At 37.5% G+C, this 23,719-nt stretch overlaps 1 protein-coding gene across 6 annotated transcripts in view; it reads right to left on the bottom strand.

Annotated features, from left to right (window-relative positions):
* Positions 1-6,891: 6,891 nt before the first annotated feature.
* LOC121260392 (tRNA N(3)-methylcytidine methyltransferase METTL6) overlaps positions 6,892-23,719 on the bottom strand; it is a 33,886-nt gene continuing 17,058 nt past the window's right edge. Inside the window, exons 3-8 of one of the 6 annotated variants that reach the window (XM_041162246.1) lie at positions 22,128-22,339; positions 21,957-22,039; positions 20,079-20,181; positions 19,821-19,963; positions 19,420-19,551; positions 6,892-7,249 (exon numbers count right to left, since the gene is read on the bottom strand). In XM_041162246.1, the coding sequence (XP_041018180.1) occupies positions 19,453-19,551; positions 19,821-19,963; positions 20,079-20,181; positions 21,957-22,039; positions 22,128-22,339 (640 nt within the window). In that variant the 3' untranslated portion in view covers positions 6,892-7,249; positions 19,420-19,452. Of the gene's footprint in view, positions 7,250-10,506; positions 10,819-11,299; positions 11,570-19,419; positions 19,552-19,820; positions 19,964-20,078; positions 20,182-21,956; positions 22,040-22,127; positions 22,340-23,719 lie in introns of those variants that run through there. The other 5 variants (XM_041162248.1, XM_041162247.1, XM_041162249.1 and 2 more) reach the window with 5 other exon arrangements.

Genomic DNA, 23,719 nt, shown 5'->3' with positions numbered 1-23,719 from the left:
CCTCCAGCCACCATAAACCGCTGCCATACCCTCCGCCGAGAGCTCCACCACATTGTGACCCCACCTCACGAAAACCACGTCGGTTAACACTACCGCGAGCCACCCCTCTCACGGAAAACTCAGCTGTGTTTTCCTCTGTTTTTAGCCACCGAAACAGAGGTCCACCCACTACACTGCACCGCGCCAGCCACTCCAAGCTGCCGCCACCGCACGAAAAAGGGCGTTGAACTCCCTCAGGCCACCTCAGGCCGTAGCACCCCCCTCACGATGAGTACCTCCCTCGGTTACTCCCTCCTTTCTCTCCGCCCTCTCTCGCGCTCACCTCTCCCTCTCTTTTTCTCTCTTGCTCAGCCCAACTCAACGGCATCTCCGCCGCACTCCTGCTCCTCAGCCGCGCCAACACAGTCCCTCCAGACAGCCCCGTCGCACTTTAGCTTCTCGGTGAGTCCCTGTCGTCGCTGCATGTCTAATATTCATGAGTTCTGTTTATCGCTAGTTTTATTTCATAAGGTGTAATTATATATATATATATACATATATTTATATGTAAAGTTTTAACCTAATATATATATATATGGAAAGTTTCCAGTTTTAGCCTACTGTTTTCGGGTGAGAAGTTTTGTTGAGTTTATGTTTAAATAGATTTTTGCTTTAAATTTCAATAGATATTATATTTGTATTTTAATAATATTGTTAACTAAAGAGAGTAAACCTATTTTTTTTAAGAGAAGAGTTTTTCATGACTTATTTTATGGAAAATTTTAGTAACCAATGTATTCATTTTATTTATAAAATATTGTTGGCATTTTAGATATTTTGAATATTAATTTTTATTGAGTTCTATAATTATCATAATACTTATTCTAAGAATTTTCTTCTTCAGTACGAATTCGATTAAGTGGGTATTGATGGTCTTAGAAAATGATGGTATTTTAGGTATTATGAGAATTTTAAGTTTTGAGGTTTTAAAAATAGGTTCTTTTAGCATTTTAAGTTTAAATATCGAAATATGAGATTAATTGAAAATTTATGAGAATTATGTGATTATTTTATAGGTGACAATTAATTATTGTTCGACATTTTTGAGGAAATTTCTGAAAAACTAAGAAGTCCAAGTAAGCGGGGTTCCTATGCTAGACTTTGCATTAAAATAAAATGAGCTGAGGTTGATTTTTTGAAAAATATACATATTTGGTTATGAAAAGAAATTTGAACTATATCAGTTATTTGTTCTGCATTATTCATGAGATTCTGTTTAAGAATAGAGTATTTTCCATCATGACTGGTGTAGACATGAGCTTATTTTTGACACTTTATTTCTAATTTATGCAAAAAGAGCGAATATAAAAATTTGTGCATAAATATTGTAAATATGCTTTGGATCTGTTTTGATTACGAAGATAATATGATTTTGTTCAGTACTTTGTTTGGATAAGATGTGATCTCTGAAAACATTTGGCATGACTCTTTGATTCTAAATTTGATTCTGTTTCCGTTCTGTTCAGTACGGCCCTGTCACGGGTTATAATAGTGGATATGGCTCAACCACGAGTAATAATAGTGGATACGGCCCAATCACGGGTTACAATAGTGGATACGGCCCAACCACGGGTAATAATAGTGGATACGGCCCAACCACGAGTTATAATAGTGGATACGGCCCTGCCACGGGTTATAGTAGTGGTCTCTGTTTTGAGTGCACACCTTAGGGACAGAGTGATTTATGTTCTGCGTGGTTATCCGCAGATTGCACAGCCCTACCACGGGGGTTATACATGGCTTCTGTTCTGATATGATGTTCTGATGATGATGATGATCATTTATGCTATGCCAAAAGGATATTTTTGAATGAAATTATTTCTAAATCTTCGCTCTGATATTTTGATAACATGTTTTGCTTCCGCACCCTGAAAATAAAAATGTTTTGTTCTGCATTCTGATTTCTGTAAATACTCATGTTTACACACTAGTATATGTCATCTGCTTACTGAGTTGTTGATAACTCACCCCTTATCTCCATATATTTTTCAGATAATTTTGATGGTTCAGCTGGAGAACAAGAGTAGGAAGTTTTAGCATGGTATGATGATCGAAGTGGAATAAGTGTCTGAGGGTACAAGTGCTTATTTGAGAGTCGTAGTTAGTAAACTGATTTTATTTTTTGGGTACTTTGATTAGATGAGTTAAGGATAATTTCGAGTTTTGGAGAGTTTTTAATATATGTTACTGAGATTTTTTTTATTGTCCCCATGGAGGAACTTAGATATTTGGATTGATTAAATGGATTAATATTTTATGGAATTTTCTGGATTTTATAATTGTGTTATTTAAGTTGATTTTAAGTGTTAAGAGTTAACTCTCCGGACTTCCGAGATCGGGGTGTTACAGGTTGAGTTGCTGACAAATTTCCAATTCTTTCATCAGCAAGAGGTGTTTATCAAAAGACCAAGGCCCTTCCTTCATCACACGATCCTCTTCTCTAAGGTCTTCGAGTTCCACAAGCATCAAATTTAAGCCCAGATCTTTGAACATAATCTTCTTTACTGGTCTCCAGATTTTCAGCATGGTTTGCTTGAGCGTTTCCTTATTGAAGTGACGATTAGTGAGTAGGGTCATAACCAGACAATTTGCGCCTCTGCTTTTCGTCTGCTCGAACAATTTTGTGTCCACTAAAATCTCTTCATTTTCATGCTCGGAAAGAGAGCTTTGTTAAAGTTCTTCCAAATCCCTTTCCATTCTGCTTTTCTAAAAAGCCTGTAATTCTTTTCTCGAATCTGTTTGGCCTACCACTATGGTAGGACAACCTATACGACGACAGGAGAGAAACCTCTACGAGAGGGGAGAAAAAAAGTAATGCGTTTTTCGTTAGTACTTATCGGTTATAGTCACTATTTTAAATTCCAAGAATCAACGTTATCTTTTAATTATTTGATGTTATGTTAGAAGGTGAGAAAAAGATAATATTTAAAAGGACAGTGAGTATTATTGAGATTTCTATAACTTCATATTGCCTCGAGAAAGTTATACACATTTTTCTAAGACAAATTTTGTACGCACCTTTCGTTGTTCTAGATCATAAAATAATTGGAAGAAAAGGAAAAAAAATAATTGTGAAAAACAAGATATACAAAAGGCCAAAGATGGGGACCCACTCATATAGTTTACAAAGCCCATTCGTTTACAAAATTAAAGCTCATATGGAGAAGGCATATGGTTAATAAGGTGACATGCAGTAAGAATATCATATCTCTAAAAACATTTAGGAACATATGTTTTTTATATGAAGAGGTCAGGTCACATGTTCAAGAGTGACCCCACCCCATTTTTATTAGAAAAACCTCTCACTTATGGTGGAGGAATACCATAGAAACATCTCGACACCTAGAGATAACAAATAATCAAAAATTCAAACCCAGGTGCCCAAACGACCAGGATAAAATCCTAAAAGCAGTGAATACATTCTTTATTATTATTATTTTTTTAACGCCTAATATAAGGAAGACCCCATTTATCAGTTCGAACAAGGCCACAAAACCGTCTCTCTCTAAACTTCTCACCCATAAAATCCAAATTCTGGCCCTTTGCACCTTCCTTGGAGAGGAAATTTGCTACTATATTCGCTTCGCGAAAGATATGACAAACTGTAGCATTCATCAGCTGAAACAAATGAATAGCTTCTTCTCAGAAATCTCATAAATACCAAAACTTACAAACTCCCGACCTAAACCAACCAACAATAACCGTTGAATCTGATTCAATCACAAAATCTTTAAAACCAAGCTAGTGACACAATTTTAAACCATCAAGAAATGCCCAACATTCCGCAATGGTATTAGTAGCATATCCATAAGAATGAGCAAATCCCACAATAGCTTTACCGTGATCATCTCGAATTACCCCTCCCCCTCCTGACAAACCTGGATTGCCTGCAGTTCCACCATCCACATTTAATTTAATAGCCCCCGTGCAAGGCCTCAACCAAGCTATTGTCTTCATCAGCTTCACTCTCACCGGCATCACTGGGCAATTTAGTTTCTGCAAAATAATACTATCTCTTCTAGAAAACTTCATTAGTGTAGTTAAAGAAACCGAAATCTCCCAAAAAAAACTCTTCAATGATCTAACAATCAGTTTCCAATCATAATGCACCCCCTCCATTCGCACAGCACATCTCACCCTCCAAATAGCCCACGTAATAATAATAGGTGCAACCCCACACAACCACCCCACTTGAGAAGAAGTAGAAGCTCGAAGCCACCATACATTTACCACCCCTTACCAAGTTCTATGTTGTGGAAGAACAATCCCAAATACCCCTACAAAAAAATCCCAAACATAGCTAGCTCCTACACCAGAACACAACACATGATCTAGAGTTCCACTTGTGCTCCATCACAACATTTACACTTTGACACTAATGGAATACCCAACTTGCAGATGTTCTCATCCACCGGAAGAGCATGGAGTCGTGCATGCCAACACACAAACGACATCTTCTTAGGAACAGCCTTTTGCCAAAGCCATTTCTTCCATAAACAAATAGGGCCCCTATTCCGAACCAATTCCTAAGCAGATTTAGAGGTAAATTCCCCATCATCCGATGCCTTCCACACATAAACGTTTGGACCATCCCGAAGACGCAACGAAACACTAGCAATTTTCTCCACCATCTTGGCCCCAACTAAACTCCTAAGAGTAGGAAGATCCCATCCATCACCAACAACAACAGCCCGAATACTCAAATCTGGGTTTCCAACTACCATTTCTAAATTAGCAACCACGCCATCCCCCAACCAATAATCAAACCAAAAACTCAAACCCCATCCACGGATTAAACATCTCGAATTATTAAGTACCAAGGGTAGCACTCGTAAAATACCTTTCCAAAATCTCAAACCTTTTAAAGACGAAATCAACGAAAACAAATGATTATTTCCAAGGTATTTCGCCTTAAAAAAATCAGCCCACAATGAATCTCCCTTCAACAATTTCCAAACAAACTTCATAAGCAACGAGACTTGAATATCCGATAGATCCTGAATACTCAATCCCCCTTCCTCCACCGACAAACATATTTTACTCCAAGACACCCATTTTCGCTTTTTTACATCCCCACTCGACCCCCATAATAAATTTGCAAAAATCACCTAAAGGCCCTTTAACACTCCTTTTGGCAAATTAAGCACAGAGAGCATATGAATTGATAAGCTATTTAACACATGTTTCAAAAGAACAATCTTTCCACCAAAAGATAATAACTTACCTTTCCATCCTACAGGTTTTTTTTCCACCTTTACAAATAACAACTCAAACATTCGAAGAGTTAGCCGCCCCACATATAACGGTACTCCCAAATAAATGCACGGCAAACAACCTTCCTCAAACCCAGTTATGTTTAACACAGCATGTTTACGGGCCAAAGGATATCTTGAAGAAAAAAATATAGAAGATTTGCTTGGGCTAACCTCTTGTCCAGACATCTTCTCATATACATGTAAAAGGCGCATAATGTTTCTAATCGAAGCTCTCCTCCATTCAAAAATAACAGTAGATCATCAGCATATAATAGGTGGCTAATCACTCTACCTCCAACTATCTCAAACGGCTTAATCTTCCCCAATAAAAAATCACAATGCAACAAGCGAGACAAAATCTCTTCCGACAAAATAAATAAGTAGGGAGATAAAGGATCTCCTTGCCCGAGACCCCGGGAAGCTCAGAAAAACCCTTCGAACATCCATTCAACATTATGAAAAGAAAGGAGAAGATATACAATTAAAAATAATAGACCTAAATTTCTCAGAAAAACCCAACCTCATCAAAACTTCCATCAAAAATCTCCACCTCACCCGGTCATACGCTTTGGCCATGTCTATTTTGATCGTCACTCGACCCCTTCTAGATTTACGATTCAAACTATGAACCATTTCTTGTGCCAGTGACAAATTATCAAAAATACTTCTTCCATGTTCAAAAGCAGCTTGCTCAGGCGAGATAATCCCCACTAAAATAGGGACCAAACGATTCACCAACACTTTCGATAAAATTTTATACACGACTGAGCATAAACTAATAGGTCGGAACTGTGCAAAAGACCTAGGTACTTCCACCTTTGGAATCAAAACAACATTAGTAGCCTCAAAGAGTGAAGATAAAGGCATACCTTAAAAAAAATCACATGCCAACACTAATAATCCTCCTGGATAATATCCCAAGCCAGGATAAAAAAAAACTGGTTGAAAAGCCGTTTGGACCTGGACTACTATCCTATGAAATGGACCAAAGAGCAACCTTCAACTCCTCCATCGTCGGCGCCTCCACCAACCTACCATTTACAAGCTCAGAAATGACTAGAGTAATCAACTCCATATAAGAATCATCCCAATCAACACGAACCGCCGTTGGCAACTCAAAAAAAAATTCAACAGCCCCTTGATGAACTTCATCCGCTGAATCCAACACCGACCCATTAGCCATCAACATCCAATCAATAAGTCTATTCTTCTTTTTAACATGCAAAGCAGCATGAAAAAATGTTGAATTCGAGTCCCCTTTCGTGAGCCATTTAATACGAGATTTTTGACATCCCATGAAAAAATATTTAGGAACATGCATGTGCTGTAAAAGTGCTCAGGTTACATCTAACAAATGGTGGTTTTTGCGTCCAATCTCATCATTCTGTTGGGGTGTATAAGAATATGAAGTTTGATGAACAATTCCTTTATTACTTAAGTAGCAAAGGAACTAGATTGATATTCTTTAGCATTTTCATAATACAAAACTTGAACTTTTTTGTCTAAATTGAGTTTTAATTTCTTCACGAAAGATTTTAAATACGGAAAAAAATTCAGCTCATGCCTTCATCAGAAACAACCATGTCATATGAGAGTAGTCATCAACAAATATAATAAAATACTGAAAATTGTTTGATACAATGTTGATTGGTCCTCATATATCAGAGTAAACTAATTCAAAATGACTAGATGCTCAATTATCAACTCTCGGTACAAAAGACACACTATGGTGTTTGCTAAGTTGACATGCTTCACAAGGAAAGGAAGACAAATTTCCAACATTCCTAATTTAACGTTTCAAAAGAGAAAAAGATGGGTGTCCAAGGCGGCAATGTCATTCAAAAGCAGATGATGATGAGAATGTGAAGGCTCAACTGGGTGACTGTTTGACATCAAGGTAATATAGACCACCAGCTTCATACCCTCATGCCAATCTTCTTCCCCATCTTGAGATCCTGAAAGATACATACAGAGGGATAAAAGGTCACAGAACATCGAAGGTTTTGAGTAATTTTACTAATGGACAGCAAACTAAAGGGAAAACTAGGAGCGTATAGAGCAAATGACAAGGATATAAAATCAATTAGTTTAGTAGATCCAATGTCTGTAACTTTAGCAAGAGAACCATTAGCAATAGTAACACTTTTTAAAGATGTCATGGTATCTTACATAGATCAAGAATAAGACAAACTGATCAAATGTTCAGTATCTCCTGAATCGATGATACATGGATCTTGATAGATAAGACAAGACATGCAGAAGCTGTACTTGAATGGGCAAGAGTAGCTATGGAAGATGAAGCTCGTGTGCGACCCACAAGTTTATCATACTCATCCTATGATATACTAATCATACTGGAGTCGGGTTGGAGCTCGTTGACAAAGTGAAGTATCTTGGCAAATGACCTGATTAGCAGACCCATATGGTCTACCATGTAGATCCCAACAATGGTCCACCGAGTGGTTAGTGTGACCACAATTGGTGCACTTACGAGATTCACGACCTCAAGTGTGATTACCTTTGGCATCACATTCTCCACGTGCACCTCAGCCTCCATGCCCACCAGGAACAACATAGGAGGCAACCAAAGCGTATATATCATTAATTTGATCAAAAGACAACCGAGATCCTTGTCCAAATAACATGGCACATTGAAGTAGGGAGAACACATCAGAAAATGAGGGAAGCTGTTGACTTGCCAAATTTTGAGAATGCACTGACTTATATTCAAGTTTTAAGACAAGAAGAAACCAAACAACATTGAACTCTTCATGTTGTTGTTGCATATGCAAAATATCAAAAGTGATCAATTGATACATCTTGAGTTCTTCACATATGTTCACCACTTGAGAATAGTACTCTTTTAGGCCCAAAGTACCCTATTCAAACCCAAAGAATTGCTTACACAACTCATAAATATGGGTTATGTTCCAAGCACTTGAATACATATGTTTGAGATGCCTCCACACCTCTTAAGCGATATCAAAATGTATCAAACTAGTGCAAATATTAAGCTTAATATTGGTCGGCATCAAGAACAAGACTTGAGCATCTTCTTATTCCAATTGAGCAAATGTAGAACTAGTAAAGTCAAGCATTGGATCAACCACACAGGTACGAAGACCCTTGCGTTTCAAAAACATTTCAACAAATTTTGACCACAGCATATAGTTTCTTCCATTCAACTTCACCGAAGTCATAGGCATATTAATGTTTGGTGCAAGAGACAATGACTCAAATTTAGTTTCCTGGATGTAGAAATATATCAAATTCAACTTGGAGAAAGAAATTCCACACTGAATATGAAATATGGATGAAAATCTGAGAAACACAATTTGAAAAAATAGAAACTCAGCTTAAGTACCAGAAAAATCGACCTAAGTAGCCAAATCTCGACTCTGTATCGATCAGAATTAGCCTGTATTAGTCGAAACAGGCACATATTGGGTCAAAATCAGCATCGAGTCTGAATCAGCCTATATCGCGTTTGAATCGGGTATTAGGAAATGATGTTTTATGCTCAATGTTATGAGATGATGTTTTATGAAATGAAATGATCTAACGAATGAAAAGCAAATGACTGAAAGGAATTAATGAAATGGAAAGAAAAGAAAATTAATGTTTTAATGTAAGAAGCTATGTTACGACCAATGACTGAATGAATAACGGTACCAATAGACTTGACAGATTGTAATACCGGGTAAGTAGTACTAGTATGGCACCCAGTACTACCCCCTGACTGAAAGGGATTCCTAACTTGTGGCCATGGGCAGAGTCTAGGTCCAAAAGACCACTAACCCCAACACACGGAACGTAACAGTTTGTACTAGCCAATGGAAAGTGATAATAGTTAAATTGAATGTTATGAAATCTTTTAGCTCTTTGTGAATAAATGTACAATGTGTGAAAAATGTTTTTTATGAACAAAAACATTTTTAAAGAAAAATCTCACCTTGTAATGTTTGCAAAGGAAAGAAATGTTTTATGTTATATGTTAGTATATGTTTACAGAATGAAATAACGTTTACTGAGTATTCAACTTATTTTGTTTTTATGCATGCCCCTCCTAGGAATGAAATGAGGACAAGGCGTCAAAACGGACATGGTCCAAGAAAAATGTGATAGAAACCTAAACATGTTTTATGGAACGTATGAACTCATATTTTGTAATTTAATTTAATGAACTCCGCTGTAAATTCTCTTTTAAATTTTAAAAAGCAAGTTTCAATTTTTAACTTTAGAATCTTTTATATTATGGGGAGGAAAGGAAAAGTTCTAAAAAGTTTAGTAATTCTCGTTTCATTTTCTAAAACTATTTCTTAAAATCTCTTCATAAGGACGAACGTTATAGAGCAACTCAAGGGATTGATCATGACTGGTCATGAAAACAAAGTTTATAAATTGATTAGATCCCTTGATGGTCTTAAACAAGCTCCTAAAAATTGACATGAGAAATTTAATAAAATAATTTTATCTTATGATTTTAGAGTGAATGATGTTGAAAAGTGTGCATATTATAATGCGGATAATAACACTTGAGTATTTTTTGCTTATACGTTGCTGATATGTTGATATTTGGAAGCAACCTTCAAAGTGTAGAAGAAACTTAAAAGTTTATTTCCCCAATATTTGACATGAAAGATATGTAAAAGGCTAATGTGATCCTGAACATCAAGATTGTAAGAACAATCAATGGGTTATCTATGACACAATCTCATTACATTGATAAAGTGATCAAGAAGTATGGTCATGAAGACCAAAAGTCAATCTCAAAACCATATGATCCTAGTCTTAAATTGAGAAAAAACACAAGAAAATGTAGATCCCAACTAGAATATGCTAGTGTAATAGGGAGTCTAATGCATTCTATGCATTGATGATATTGCATTTTCTATAGGAATGCTAAGTAGATTTATTAGCAACCAGGTAAAGAGCATTGGAATGCCATTTTTCGAGATCATATATACCTGAAGGGGGGACTAAAAATTATGGTCTATACAATCAAAGGGAACCTGCTGTATTAGAAGGGTACACTGATGCAAGTTGGAATAGTATAGAATAAAAATCAAAATCTACAAGCAGGTGGACTTTTACGTTGGGAGGAGTTGTAATCTCATGGGATTAAAGAAGCAAATTTGTATAACTCATTCTACCATGAAATCTAAGTTAATTGCTTTGGAGCTACATGTAAAGAAGCAAAATGGCATAGAAGTTTGTTGGTAGACATACCACTTTGTACTAAACCATTTCCGACAATAACAATTTATTGTGATAGTGACGAAACCTTGCGAATAGCTACACGCAAGACGTACAACAATAAATACAGACATATTAGTTTGTGATACAATTATGTAAGCGAGTTACTCAATAATGGAGTAATTGCAATTGAATATGTCAAGTCTATTCAAAATTTGGCGGTCCGCTAACAAAAGGGCTTGCAATGGACCTGATTCATAAAACATCGAAGGGAATGGAGGTTGAGGTCACTTAAGGAAATCATCTACGATGGTAACCCAACCTTGTACTAAAACACAATAAAAGGTCGAATGGATATCAACAAATCGATAGAATGATTAAAGTTTCAAAAAACTAGAGATGAAAGCCCAAATTCCAAATGAGATGTATTCTAGTGTTACCATGTTACTGGATTGTAAGGATGAGTAAGACTATTAATGAGTTCATAGAGAAAATTGTCGAGGTGAAACAGGACGGACATAATTAGTTAATATATTCACATGGACATAATGTGCAAGCTGAATAAAACCACCTGGAGGATTAGAAAATAATTGTGAAATATATATGACTAGTCTAATAGGGTCATTAGTTCAAGATATGTTCACTGATTATCTTGACCTAGTCTTGATATATTTACACTAGGTGAAAGTTCAAGTCCGAAAGACACCTTCATTGAAGCAATCTATTTTCGTCAAAATGCACAAAATACCATATATGTATATGTGTGTGTGTGTATTATTTGAATAGCGGGAAATGTTAGAATCTGTGAATTAAAATAAAATATTAATTTGGGTATTTCAAATAATTATATCGTATAATTAAATTCTGTATATTATCTTGTACATTGATGGAAAAATTATCTCATTGAGATAAAATGGAGATAGTGTAAATCCCGTATTGATCAAATAGTATACAAGAACTTCAAGCGAGAAATGTTGCTCGCACAAGGACGGGAAATCATACTCGCCACACTTGTCTCAAACGAAGTTTGCTCACCCGAGCATCTTTGCTCGCCCACAGCCAAGATTGCTCGCCCCAAGCTATAAATGAAGGAAATAAAAACATGGCAAGCATTTAGTGTTGTCGACAGAAAGTCGATCGTTTCTAACCGTTGGACAATATCATGATTAATTCCTAAATCTAAGATTTAAGACCAGATTTCATGATGCAAGTAATAATCAACATTAAATGGGCTCAATAATGACCATTATGAAGATTTTTCAGGTCGTTACGATCGGTCAAGTTATCAACATCTCTCCATCCTAGAATTTTCATAAAAGGATGCTTTTTGAATTGTTCCAAGTGTCAATCAAAGAACAACGAACCAGAGAGCTTCATTGTATCCTTGGAACAATTTTGTCAAAACTTTATAGTATTGGAAGGGGACAGAATATGTTCTAAAGATATTCACCTTACAATCAAGCCTTAAAGCCTACTTTAATATTCAATTACCACTTGCCTTCGTGATTTCCCAAATTTTTTGTGTACATTTTCCAACACAAACTTCATGCCCATAGCCCACACAATCAAGGGAACTTCCCTTGACCAAAACTTCAATTTGATCACACACACACCCCTAACACCAATGCCTACCTTCACACACTTAGGACTCCTTTGATCTTCTTACACATTAGTTAAACACAATCACACACATTGATTTGGAACTGAAACACAATCACACACATTGATTTGGAACTGCCCAGCCCAATACACGCACATGGTTCCAAGTTTAACTCTCAACTCATGTATATACGCACTTCATGTGGTTGCACCCACAGCTCACATTCCCAAGGTCGATCATTGACCCCTTATCTTACACCCTAAACAACCAAACCATAGCTTAAAACAGTTGCTTAAATTAACACTCCAGTTGTAAGCTATTCTTACAGTTACACCTTACGTGTAACTTTTGTAATATATTTGCTGGTTCTTTGCATTGGTGCTTAAGTCCATAAAAAGGAAAGATGAGATGTATGTACCTAAAGGAAGTGAGTCCAAGTTGCGACAAAAGGATTGGTTAAGTGTGGAAACTAATTGCTTATTCCCCTGTTTTAGTGGTTGTTGATGCATTTTGCCATCATGACAGGAGCCCAACAGTACGGTTGAATAGCCCATGTTCATGGTTTGGACGTTTATACGATTTTCGGATGCTCATACATGAAATAAATAATAAACAAATCATATAAATTGTATATAAAGCGAGAGATATAGAAATTTATGTAATTCGGAATAAAAGTCTATGTCCATAGGTTGTTTGGGGGTGAAATCTCCTATATTCGGTGATTATACAGTCTCTTATGACCTTTCGTAGCTCTCAATGCAATGGAGGAAATTTAGGATTTCCCGGGAGGTTGAAGATGATGCCTTCGCTATGGAAATCTAGAAGGGAGAGCCAATAATCTGCCTTGATGTGTAGAGATTCCCTCCTTTTATAGAAGTCTCTTTCCTTCTTTGGAGTAGTTGAGTCATATTTGCCTTATAGCACTTTCATCAGTCAACTTTCCTTTTATCCCTGGTAATGGGCTTCCAATGGGCAAGACCTTAGTTCATTTCATATCCAATAGATGTCCGCGATTCTTAAGGTTGACTTGCCCAACAAGATAGAGATAGCCTACGAAAAACGTAGAAAAATTAATTCTGGGAACTTGTCCCTAGTTTTCCATCATCATGTGATACAATGAAGATCTCTAAGTGCAGACCTCGAGGAGACTAAATCCTTGCAAGGGCCTCTAGGACATACATCATGAGAATTGTTTATCGTTAGTGAAGAGTGCCTATTTCTTTTCCCTTGAGATGGTTTCACATTGGTGTGGTTGTTTTGGCATTGAATTTTGTTGGTAGTAACCTAGACTAAGTGGTCAAGGAGTCTGTCAACCCCCTAGATCCATCTAATGCAACTGTCGAGCCCATCGACTCATTGCCGAAGGAAACCCGCATTAGACAGTTATGGAGCTCAGGGCCTCATTCTCGAAGGTGACCTACTAGCGGCAATTATGGCGAGAGAGATGCACTGACACTTCTCGTTGAAGCAGTTGGAGGCTTACTTGACCATGCTATTGTGGTATATGTGTACGTGTGCCTTGTTTGCTGGAGCTCAGCTTGCATGCTGCTAGGCTTGGCTACTGTGGCGAAGGAGTATGTCTGCCTCATTTGCAGTGGTTGGAGGCATGCTCGACCGCTATGGCCACCAAGGTCGTGTTAGCCTTGGTTGTTGTGGCAAGAGGCTTGTTCTAATGCGCTATCGTGGCAAAGAAGTATGCATGCCTTGTTTCCCTGTTTTGCAAGGGTCCTGAGTGCTTGACTCTAGGGCAACTCGGCTGTTCTAAGAAGTTTTCACCAAAAGCAAAACATGTAAGTGTAAATAATCCAAACCATCAGTTTAAGACTTGCAAACCTGAGCCAAGTGGCCTAATGTCTGGCGAGGGTTCAATTTCTAGGGTATTCAAGTGTGGCACAAAGACAACCCATTGTTGGAATTTTTCCATCTATCTATTCTTCTGTTGTAGTACGAAAATGGCACGAAGTGCCCAAAGTGAGGCTTGAGGACGGTTCTGCCTTGGTGATAATGAAGATCCGGCATGCCCGAGCAAGTTCTCTAAGGCGGTTTGTTTTGGTGAAGATAGGGAGCTAAGGTGCCCGAGTGACACTCGAGGGTGACGCCCTAGCTAGCGCTCCATGTCTAGTGGCCAGGTTTCCAAGCTTTTCGTCTGGCTGGAGTTGATCACCATTGTGAGTCCTCTTTGTTCCTTTTACTGGCCCTAGGCCTCTTGTTTGGGATCTCGATTGCCCAAACTTTCTTTTGGCTCAGTACCAACGAGCAAAGGGTATTTCAACTTTTTCAACCCTTGGGAGTCTCGTAGAGACCTGGTGATAAAGTGTCAAAAATTACAAGATTAAGCTGCTAAAGTGAATTAATTATTTAACCAAAAAATGAATTAAGCACTTAATTATGTAGTAATTTTTAATACTCTTGACTTAATGTTAAATTCTGATATTTTGCAGTTGAAAAGAGTTACAATGCAGCTGGTCCACATCAAAATTAATACCCCAAATTTTACTCCCTCTCATATCTTATATGTTGCAGGGCATTATGGGAAAAGATGTTAAAGCACATGGGTAATCTTGGAAATACCCAACTAGCACGGCAACACCCAAAAGAATGCACTGGACAGCAGACTCACACACACTAAGGGGTTAGGGATCTGAAACACTAAAAAAAAAAAAAAAAAAAAAGAAGAAGAAGAAAGGAAAAGAGAGAGGGAAGAGGTTACGGATGAGTGGGACGTGGGAGTGGAAGGCACAGCAACTGGCCTCAAGCTGGGCAACAGACTCATGCACGCGGAAGTGGAAAGGCAGTGCAGGATCGTGGTCTAAGAGGGTGCAGAACCAGCCAACCAAAAGAGGGAAGAGAAAAAAAAATCGCATAGGGTATAAAAGGGGATTTCTGATTTTCGTTTCGGGCAGTTTTATTTTTGGCATATTTTTTCAGACTTTTGTTGAGGAAGACTTATTTCTGAGTTATAGTAGTTGTTTTGGGAATTTTTTTCTTTTTCGATAGCTTTGTTTTTGCACGGAGCACCCCTTTTATGAGTAGTTTACTTGTTTTAATTTCTATTTCCTGAGAGAAAGATGTTAGGCTAAATTTACAGCTTGAGCTACAAGATATGGATTCTCTTGCTCTAAACTACTGATTAGAGTGATTCTTATATGATAAAAATCTATTTTATAGTTTTGCAAGTCAACTATGTTGAGATAAGTCAAAACCAGAAACTCTTGTTCTTGTTCTTCTGTTGACGGAAGGCACAGCAGAAACTTGGTAATATTTTCAAGGTTTTTCATGGTTGGTATTCATAGTAAATTTATTTGCATTCTATAGATACTTTGGATTGTAAATCTGGTTTTAAATCTTCATTTTCCGATTGTTAATACTTAGACTAGATTAACAATTGAGTTATAGAGTTAGACCACTTAATCAGAGTTTGGAAAATGAGAAAACATTCTTGTAGCCCAAGTGTGTTTCCTCATTTTGTGTCACTGGTTTTGATATTTCTGCAATCTCTATATTTCCTGCACCCATTTTACTAATACTCATATTTCTCATTTCTTTTAATTTGACAAGCAATCAGAAAACCAATTTCACTTCATTCTTAAACTTTGTTTTATCCAAAAATCAAAACCATCCTTATCATTAATAAACTCCACATCAGTACATAACCATTTTTCTTATTGTTTCTCTTTAGCCGTATAAACAGTTCTTTACAAAAAATTTCCCACACAAAAGTAATACAAATTTGCTCTACGTGAATATTGTTGTCCCTGTGGAAATGACCATGGAACTCATCCATATACTACTTTGATAGCTTCTACACTTGGAATATAGATTTAGAAAGCCATCACCTGGTCAATTAACTATTACTGCCAAGCTTAAGTCTTAACTCGTGACACTCCAGGGAAAGTGTTTGCCTTCTTGTTTTTGGGGTGGGCAAATCTCTGTTGTGCTGGGGCAAGTATTGCATGCGCTCCTTTACCATTGCAAGGGACTTCTTGCAGTTTGGGAGGCGAGCATTGTTGCTCGGGGGCATATTGTTGCTCGAGAGGAATGTTATTGACCGGAGCACCATTGTTGCTCAGGATAGCTTCGTTGCTAGGGAGGAGGGTTGTTGGCCGAAGCACCATTATTGCTCGGGAGAGCCTTGTTGCTCTGGGAGACTGTTGTTGGCCGAAGTGCCATTGTTGCTCAAGAGAGCCTTTTTGGCTCGAGGCAAGTGTTGTTGCTTAGGAGAGCCTTAGGCCTCGTTTGTTTTTGCAGATGAGATGAGTTGAGATAAAAGTTAAAAGTTGAATAAAATATTGTTAGATTATATTTTTTTTAATATTATTTTTGTTTTGGAATTTGAAAATGTTGAATTGTTTATTTTATTTTGTGTGTGAATTTAGAAAAGTTGTAATGATTATATGAGATGAGAATGAGAATGAGAATGGTTGTTGCTTGACTTGCAGGTTGCTCTGGCCAAGTTGCCTTGCACAGCACTTGATGTTCCACGTGCGGGCGAGAAGATGGTGAGCGGTGCTTGAGACGAAGACTATTGCTTGTCGTTGCTTGTGCAAGCTTCATCACTTGTGGTGCTTTGTCTTTCGTGGGGAGCTCCATTGCTCTTACAGGTATTATGAGCACTAGGTGCGAGCTACAATGCTCAACCATTGGGTAGGCAAAGTGCCCACAGGCTACTTGCCCGTGACCCAAGTTCGTTACCCACCTCTAGCCCTCTATGCCTTTCTTTAAGAGTCACATAGAAACCTGAGGAACTTTATGGGGAGAACATCCAAAACTCAAACTTCTTAGCACAAGTGAAAGTTAAATCTCGTGTTTGGGTTGAGCAAACCTTGGCGAGCTTCATTGCTCAAGTTACTCGAAGTGCTTGTCGGTTGGGCGAATTTCTTTGCTTCCCATGCTTGGGCAAGTGTCATTACTCGCTATGCTGGTCCGAGCTACATTGCTCGGCTTTTGCCGTCTAATGCTTGGTTACTTGCACGAACGCCAGACATCGCTAGGCATGTGCCTCAGGGCAAGTTTCATTGCTCGCCCAAAATGTTCCTATGTGGGTAGGTTAAATACCCACATTGCTTCCTTCGTTAATACTTGCAAGGGCGGGCTAATCGTTTATTGCCTAGGCAAGCTTCATGGTTACTCGCCTTGGTCGTTGCTCAGCCAGGTTCATTGCTTGTCTGAGGCTCTCTATGTGCAAGTGGGTTATGTGCCTACCTTGCTTGTCTTTCGGGTGAGCTGCGTTACTCGCTCAAGACTTTCCAATCTCTGACGCGGTCGATGCCAGCCATTGCTTTTGTCCTGGACAAGCTCATTGCTCACTCGGGATTTTCTGACCAATGACGTGGCATATGTGCCAGCAAGGCTTTTGTCTTGGGCGAGAAAATTGCTTGCATGGGACTTTCCGAGCAGTTTCACGAGCGTTCTATGCAAGAGCTTGGGATTTCACAAATGAAAGATAAAGAGATCAGTGAAACTTAATTGTTTTTGTCATGTAAGAAGGCAAGGGTTGCAGTGCAACCAACTGTGAGTTGCTGCGACGTAGGGAGTATCATGGCCAGAGATGCTCGATGTGGAGTGGGTCACGTCCATGGTGGATTCCAATGGCTCCAACTTGCTCTGTCTCGACTGTTAATCATAAAAACCACATCCATCTAGGTTGGACAGTGGCTGGCTAGGTGGGTATTGAAGTCCGATGCTGGGGAGTTGCAATTCAACGGACTTTGAGTAAGATAGAAGCATCGTCAACGTGAGGCAGTGGGGAGTAATGAGGATAGCATGTCCATCTATTTTGCTTTGTTTCGATTCCATAAAACATATAAATTGTATATAAAATGTAAATAAAAAGAGGCACACAGACATATATATGGTTCAGCATAAAAGCCTATGTCCATAGGTTGTTTGGGGACGAAATCCACTATAGTCGGTGATTTTACAATCTCTCATCACCTTTTTTTTTATAAATCTCTCATCACCTCTCATAGCTCTTAATACAATGGAGGAAAATTAGGGCTCTAGGGAGGTTAAAGTAAATGACTTCGCCGTAGAAATCTAGAGGGGGAGCCAATAATCTACCCTGATTTGTAGAGATTCCCTCCTATTATAAATGTCTCTTTCCTCCTTTGAAGTAGTTGAGTCCTATTTGCCTTATATCACTTTCATCACTTTCCTTTTATCCTTAGGCTTCCAATGGGCTGTATCTTAATTGGTGTTATATCCAACTGCGGCCAAGAACAAAGGTTCATCCACGAAAAGTTATACCATGTGAGGCGGCTTACAAGGGACTGAACCAGAGGAAGATGAAGAGAGGGTTGAGGAAAGAGGTGGGGTGCAGGTACTCAGCCTTTGGTGCAGTTACATGCTGTAGGTGGCTTGGTATACGCTGTCCGTGCATTGGCAAGGCTGGAACTCTCTCACAATTTTCCTTTGTGGTAGCAAGGTGGTGCTGTGGAGGAAAAGGGTTTGTGAACGGTTAGGTGCGAATAGAGCAAATGACTTGCTTACCATCCGTGGCTGCGCAGGGAGGAGGTAGGTGGCTGGGACCAGGCTTGGTCTGGGAAGAGTTCAGTTGGAGTCATGGCTGAGGCAACCCAAGAAAATGGAAAAGTGGTTTACACAATGCATGAGAGCTATGGGTTGTGTTTTCAGCTAATTGGGTTATGGGTCAAGCTACACGGTTTGGTCCGTTTCATGGGTTTGACCCATGGGTCCCTAGTGTTCTTCTTGGGTACTTGATCTAACCATGGGCCTAGGTAACTAAGTCAACTCAAGGTTAACTTCTAAATCCAATAGTTCAAGGCCTAATATCCTTCACGAATCCAATTTCTAATCCCCCATAATTAACCTCAATATAGATGAATTTGAAGCTTAGTCAAGTTTCTACCCTAACTTGACCTCCTAATTTAAAAACCTATATAAAATAATTATTAATGGCTAAATAAATAATTAATTAAAAGTAATAATTCCTCTAAAATATTGAAGGATATTACCTTGTCGATGTAGTTTTTACATTTACATTGTTTACTTTCTTAAAGCCTTGGTTTAAAGATTTTTGTGAACCCTAGGCTTTCTTTTGTATGTGGTATTTCTCTGCCAGAAGTGAGGGCTATCAATAAAATTGAGATTATCATCCCTCTTCTCTTAAAAAAAAACAGTTTTTCAACAGCAATGATCAAACCATAGGGCAAGAACCCTCCCTCCTTCCCTAACTGTCGTCCTGCATTTACATTATTTGGAAAGATGTACTCTGCTAAAACAATTATAGATATGAAACAGCAGCTTTTCACAGCAATGAGCAAACCGTAGGGCAAGAAATAGAAAAATCTTCATTTCTTAAAATAGTACCTCTATGAGAAAAGTATCTCTCAACAAGTAACTTCACATAGGCTTCTGAAACTTCCCATGAACCCACACTCTAAGCATACTGTTCCTGTTTCGGCGATTCACAGATTTAACACAACAATATTCAAGTTCTAGCTGCAAGGTCCGGAAGAGGATCAAAATAAGTAGCAGTCCAAAAACAAGTTTTTTTGAGTCTCAATCTCCAAATAATACCAACTATTTGGATATTGAAACTTCAAATGAAGGAAAACCATTGGGAGTTAAAAAAATTAATTAATAACAATAAAAATCCCATAAGATGATCACATTCCTTTCTTTCCAACATAATCAATCAACTACAATCATAGTGTAATGTGAAACTCTAGAGTACAATTACCATCACGTAAGTAAGAAAGAGAGTATACCTCAATGAAGCCCGCACCCAAAAAGAGATCTCTAACAGTATCTAGACAGAAGAAATAAGAACGGGTTCCATCAGAACGCATGTACTCCCTGAACCCCACTCTTTGGTCTGACTCAAATCGAAGCATAGTCATATCGTAGAGGCCTGAAGTATTCAGCTTAACCTTTGTCAGCAGGTGAAAACACAGAATTCAAAATCTTCTACTAATTTAAACCTAGTACATTAAATTCAAACAGAAATCACGATTTTTAACTATTACCGTAATCCCTAAATAAAAGCATGCCTCCTGGCTTTAAAACAGAAAAGCACTCCTTGATGGATGTTGGCATCCTCTGGAATGGTACAGCTGATAGTGTGAATACCTAACATCATACAGATAAAAGAAGCAACTCTGATGTCAAAATCGCATTATTCTTCTCATAAGGTTTGAGTATAGTAGTAGACCACGCACCATGCAGAAGCTCAGGTTTAGGGAAAAAAGGTTTAAGCAGGATTAAAGTCAATTAAACAAGGAAGAAAGCAAGTATTAAGATGGCAACTTAGCATGAAGCATCTTTAGGTTCAAAGCAAAACATTGCACCATCATTTCAGAATGCACAGCACATTACCACTCCATCACTGGGAAAGTAAAAGTCTCAACCAAGATAAACAAATGGCTGAAAGGTTTATGGAAGCAAATAAAAATGGCAAGAAGCATTAATTATAACAGATCTTGCTGCAATTTTTAACTCAACTGAACTTCGAAGACAATGATTGCCCCAATTATTACAAAATAATGGATTTCATCTCAAGTTAACAACTTGTAATCCATGAACTCAGAGCTTGCTAGTTTTTATTTTTTTTCATTTAGCATTATATTGTTCTTCTTTTCTTTGATCAGTAACGTGCATATGGATGTAGATACTGGGTGATACTGACGTAAAGCTCTGTGCATGTGGATGAATTTGTATTAATTACAATATGGTTCAAAAATGTAGCGTTACACTCTCACTAGCGGCAACATTTTTGGCAATATATACAAGAAATTAAAATTTCTTACACTACCATATACAAAAGCATGTTATCATCTCCCAAAAAATAATTAAAAAATTATTAGATAGGCATACACACAAACATAATTGCATTCTATTTTGGCATTTTCTGTTATTTCACGTTTTTTTTTTTTTTTTGGCTTCTTCTTGGAAACATAACATGCTGTGTGTAGATTTATACATGTGACATACTACACGTGATGCTGAGTCGTTGATTTGCTTATATGGTACCATTTTCAAAAGGGAGTATAACCTAGCAACCAATTAGGTATTTTTTATTAAAAGAAACTTATTGACCATTTCTTAGAAGGGCCAAACCGAAGGGTTACTTGCAATCACTAGACAATAGAGCCCACTTCTAGTACCATCAAAATGTGTACAAATTATGGGATCATTTACACTTTGTTTTTATAGGTAAAATGATGGGATTTTAAGGGGATAACGGATAATTTAGATTATGTTGCAATCACTAGACAATAGGCAACAATGGCTCACCCAGGTGGCCCAAAAACCAAATAGCATATCCCAAGCCCCAGACCTGGGTATGCATAAGTTGTACTTGCAAAACAAAAAAGCAATGCCTTGCCAATCAAAATAAGAACCAATCGGATGCATTAGAGGAGGGCTGTTAAGAGACTTGAAAAGATGATACTTAAGAGAACTAAATGCACAAAATCAGCTCCCATCTGTTGCAATATTACATAACAGGCAGCTTTAGAAAAAGGCAGTATACGCGCATAAAGGTTTTCACTAAAGAAAAATTTCAACTGGGATGAGTGGCAATTGCTACTAAAAATTCAAGGGCATATTTCTGTGTATGGATATCAAATTAATTCATTTCAAGTTGCATGGACTTTAAGCACAGGGAATTTGGTAGACGTGACATCTTAACAATCACCAAATGAAAATAATAATAATAATAATAATAATAATAATAATAAAAATAAAAAAATAAAAAGGTTTTGCTGAGATTTGTAATGCATGATCATTCAAGTGAAAAAAAGAAAAAAAGATACAGGGCCCTATACTTTTTAAATTTCTGAGGTAAACAACCAGGGGCCACCTAGCAACAGCAAACTTGAAATTATTTTGGGTAAAATGCATACCAAGGTAACAAAATCCACCCCACCAATGCAACAGTCTCTTTCTTTCAATGAAGACGCATCATTGCTATTATTCTCTTTAACATCTGGAGAAGCAAAAAAGAAATCTTGAGTACATATTGCATATGGGGACAACAAAAAGTACACAGCAATGAGAAGGATGAAGATCAAAACCTGACAAGCAATTTTGCTGCTTTTGTAGAAAAATTTCTTGGCAAGTATGGCAGCCCAACCACTCTGGAAACCCAGTTGTAGAAAAATCACAGCAGAATGTATGGAAACGATGTCTAACAGATGTTACAGTAGCGGCAGCTATAATCTCTTCAGCCTTCTCAAGAGTCTCACTGCTGCAATCGCATGCATACACAGTGATGTGTTCATTGCCACTACACAGGAAATGGTAGTCTGTAAGCACTCAGATAGAGAGCCAACGGCATGATCTGGAGTTTATGACAAAGATCTAGAACATGTCTAAATTTAATAAATTTATCTCAAACTTTTAACTCAATAAAATGTAATGTAAGTTTATCAAGTGTTAAAACTAATTTGAAACTTTTTCTACATGTTTCAACAAAATAGGAAAATTTAACAAAAACAAGCCATATGGTGATAAGAAATCCATAAAGAGGCCAAGAAATATTTCCAATAATTGATGCATTCAAATTGCGACATCACAGCCAGTTTCCTGAATATTTCCCAAAGCTAATCACCAAAAATAAATCCTCAAGTACTGATTTGCTAGACAAACTTCAAAATAAAAAACTAGAAATGATTTTTGGTGCATGCAATGACTACCTATAAAGCTGTTTACTACAATGATTTAGAAAAAACTTATCTGCATGAAAATAGCAACTAAAGGAACTGCATTTAATTTTGAAAAAATTCCAATTAGTCCCTAGGTTTTAATGGGATTCAAACTTGCATCCTAGGTTTCCAAATCCTCAACTTTCAAGTGTTTACAATTTAGTCCTAACATCAGAGTTTTGTTGAAAACCTTAACATAATAGAAACCACATCACTACCATGCCAGGTTGGCTTAGAAATTTGGAGGCAAAATAACAAATTAGAAAATATTAATATCATCTGGCATCATGAGTACATGAGGATTTTAAGTTTGGTTGTGGAGATTAGGTGTGGGAAAATATACAGGAAACCCTGTGAATGCACCAATTAGTGCAAATATTTTTACATCTCTTCATGGATTCATTATCACCATATGCTTATTTTAAGACATGCCGCACATATAGATCAACACATGACAGGACATGCATCTAAGAAAATTCAAAAAAAAAAAAAAAAAAAAAAAAATAATAACATGAACTTTAAAAAAAAAAATACAAAATAAAGGGTAGAGGAAACAAATGAAGCCAAAAAAGAATATCCCGAAAAAACCTTTAAAAAAGCCAAAAAAACAAAAAATTTAAAAAACTAATAACAAAAACATTGAAAATTTGCATCACATCCTTGCAAGGCGGGGCAGGGCCTTTTTCCTTTTTTCTACATTTTTGCTTGATAATTACATTACTATTCTTTTCATTTTTTTAATGTTCTTTTGGGGTTTTCTAACATATGGCAGTGTCAATCTATTTATGTGGCATATCATGTGCGGTCATGGCAATGATGCAGCACAAATTCCATTAGAACTTTGGATGAAACCTTGACAGAAGGACTGATTTTCATATGAGATTAGAGAATAGAAAGAAAGGAGGCTGAAAGTTTGGAGTTTTTCGTCCAATTTGGAAACAATTATAGTGATTCCCAATCAG

Source organism: Juglans microcarpa x Juglans regia, chromosome 4D (assembly GCF_004785595.1).
Source record: "Juglans microcarpa x Juglans regia isolate MS1-56 chromosome 4D, Jm3101_v1.0, whole genome shotgun sequence".
Taxonomy (NCBI): Eukaryota; Viridiplantae; Streptophyta; class Magnoliopsida; order Fagales; family Juglandaceae; genus Juglans; species Juglans microcarpa x Juglans regia.
Note: the sequence above shows the minus strand (reverse complement) of the source record. Positions and strands in the feature narration are given on the sequence as shown.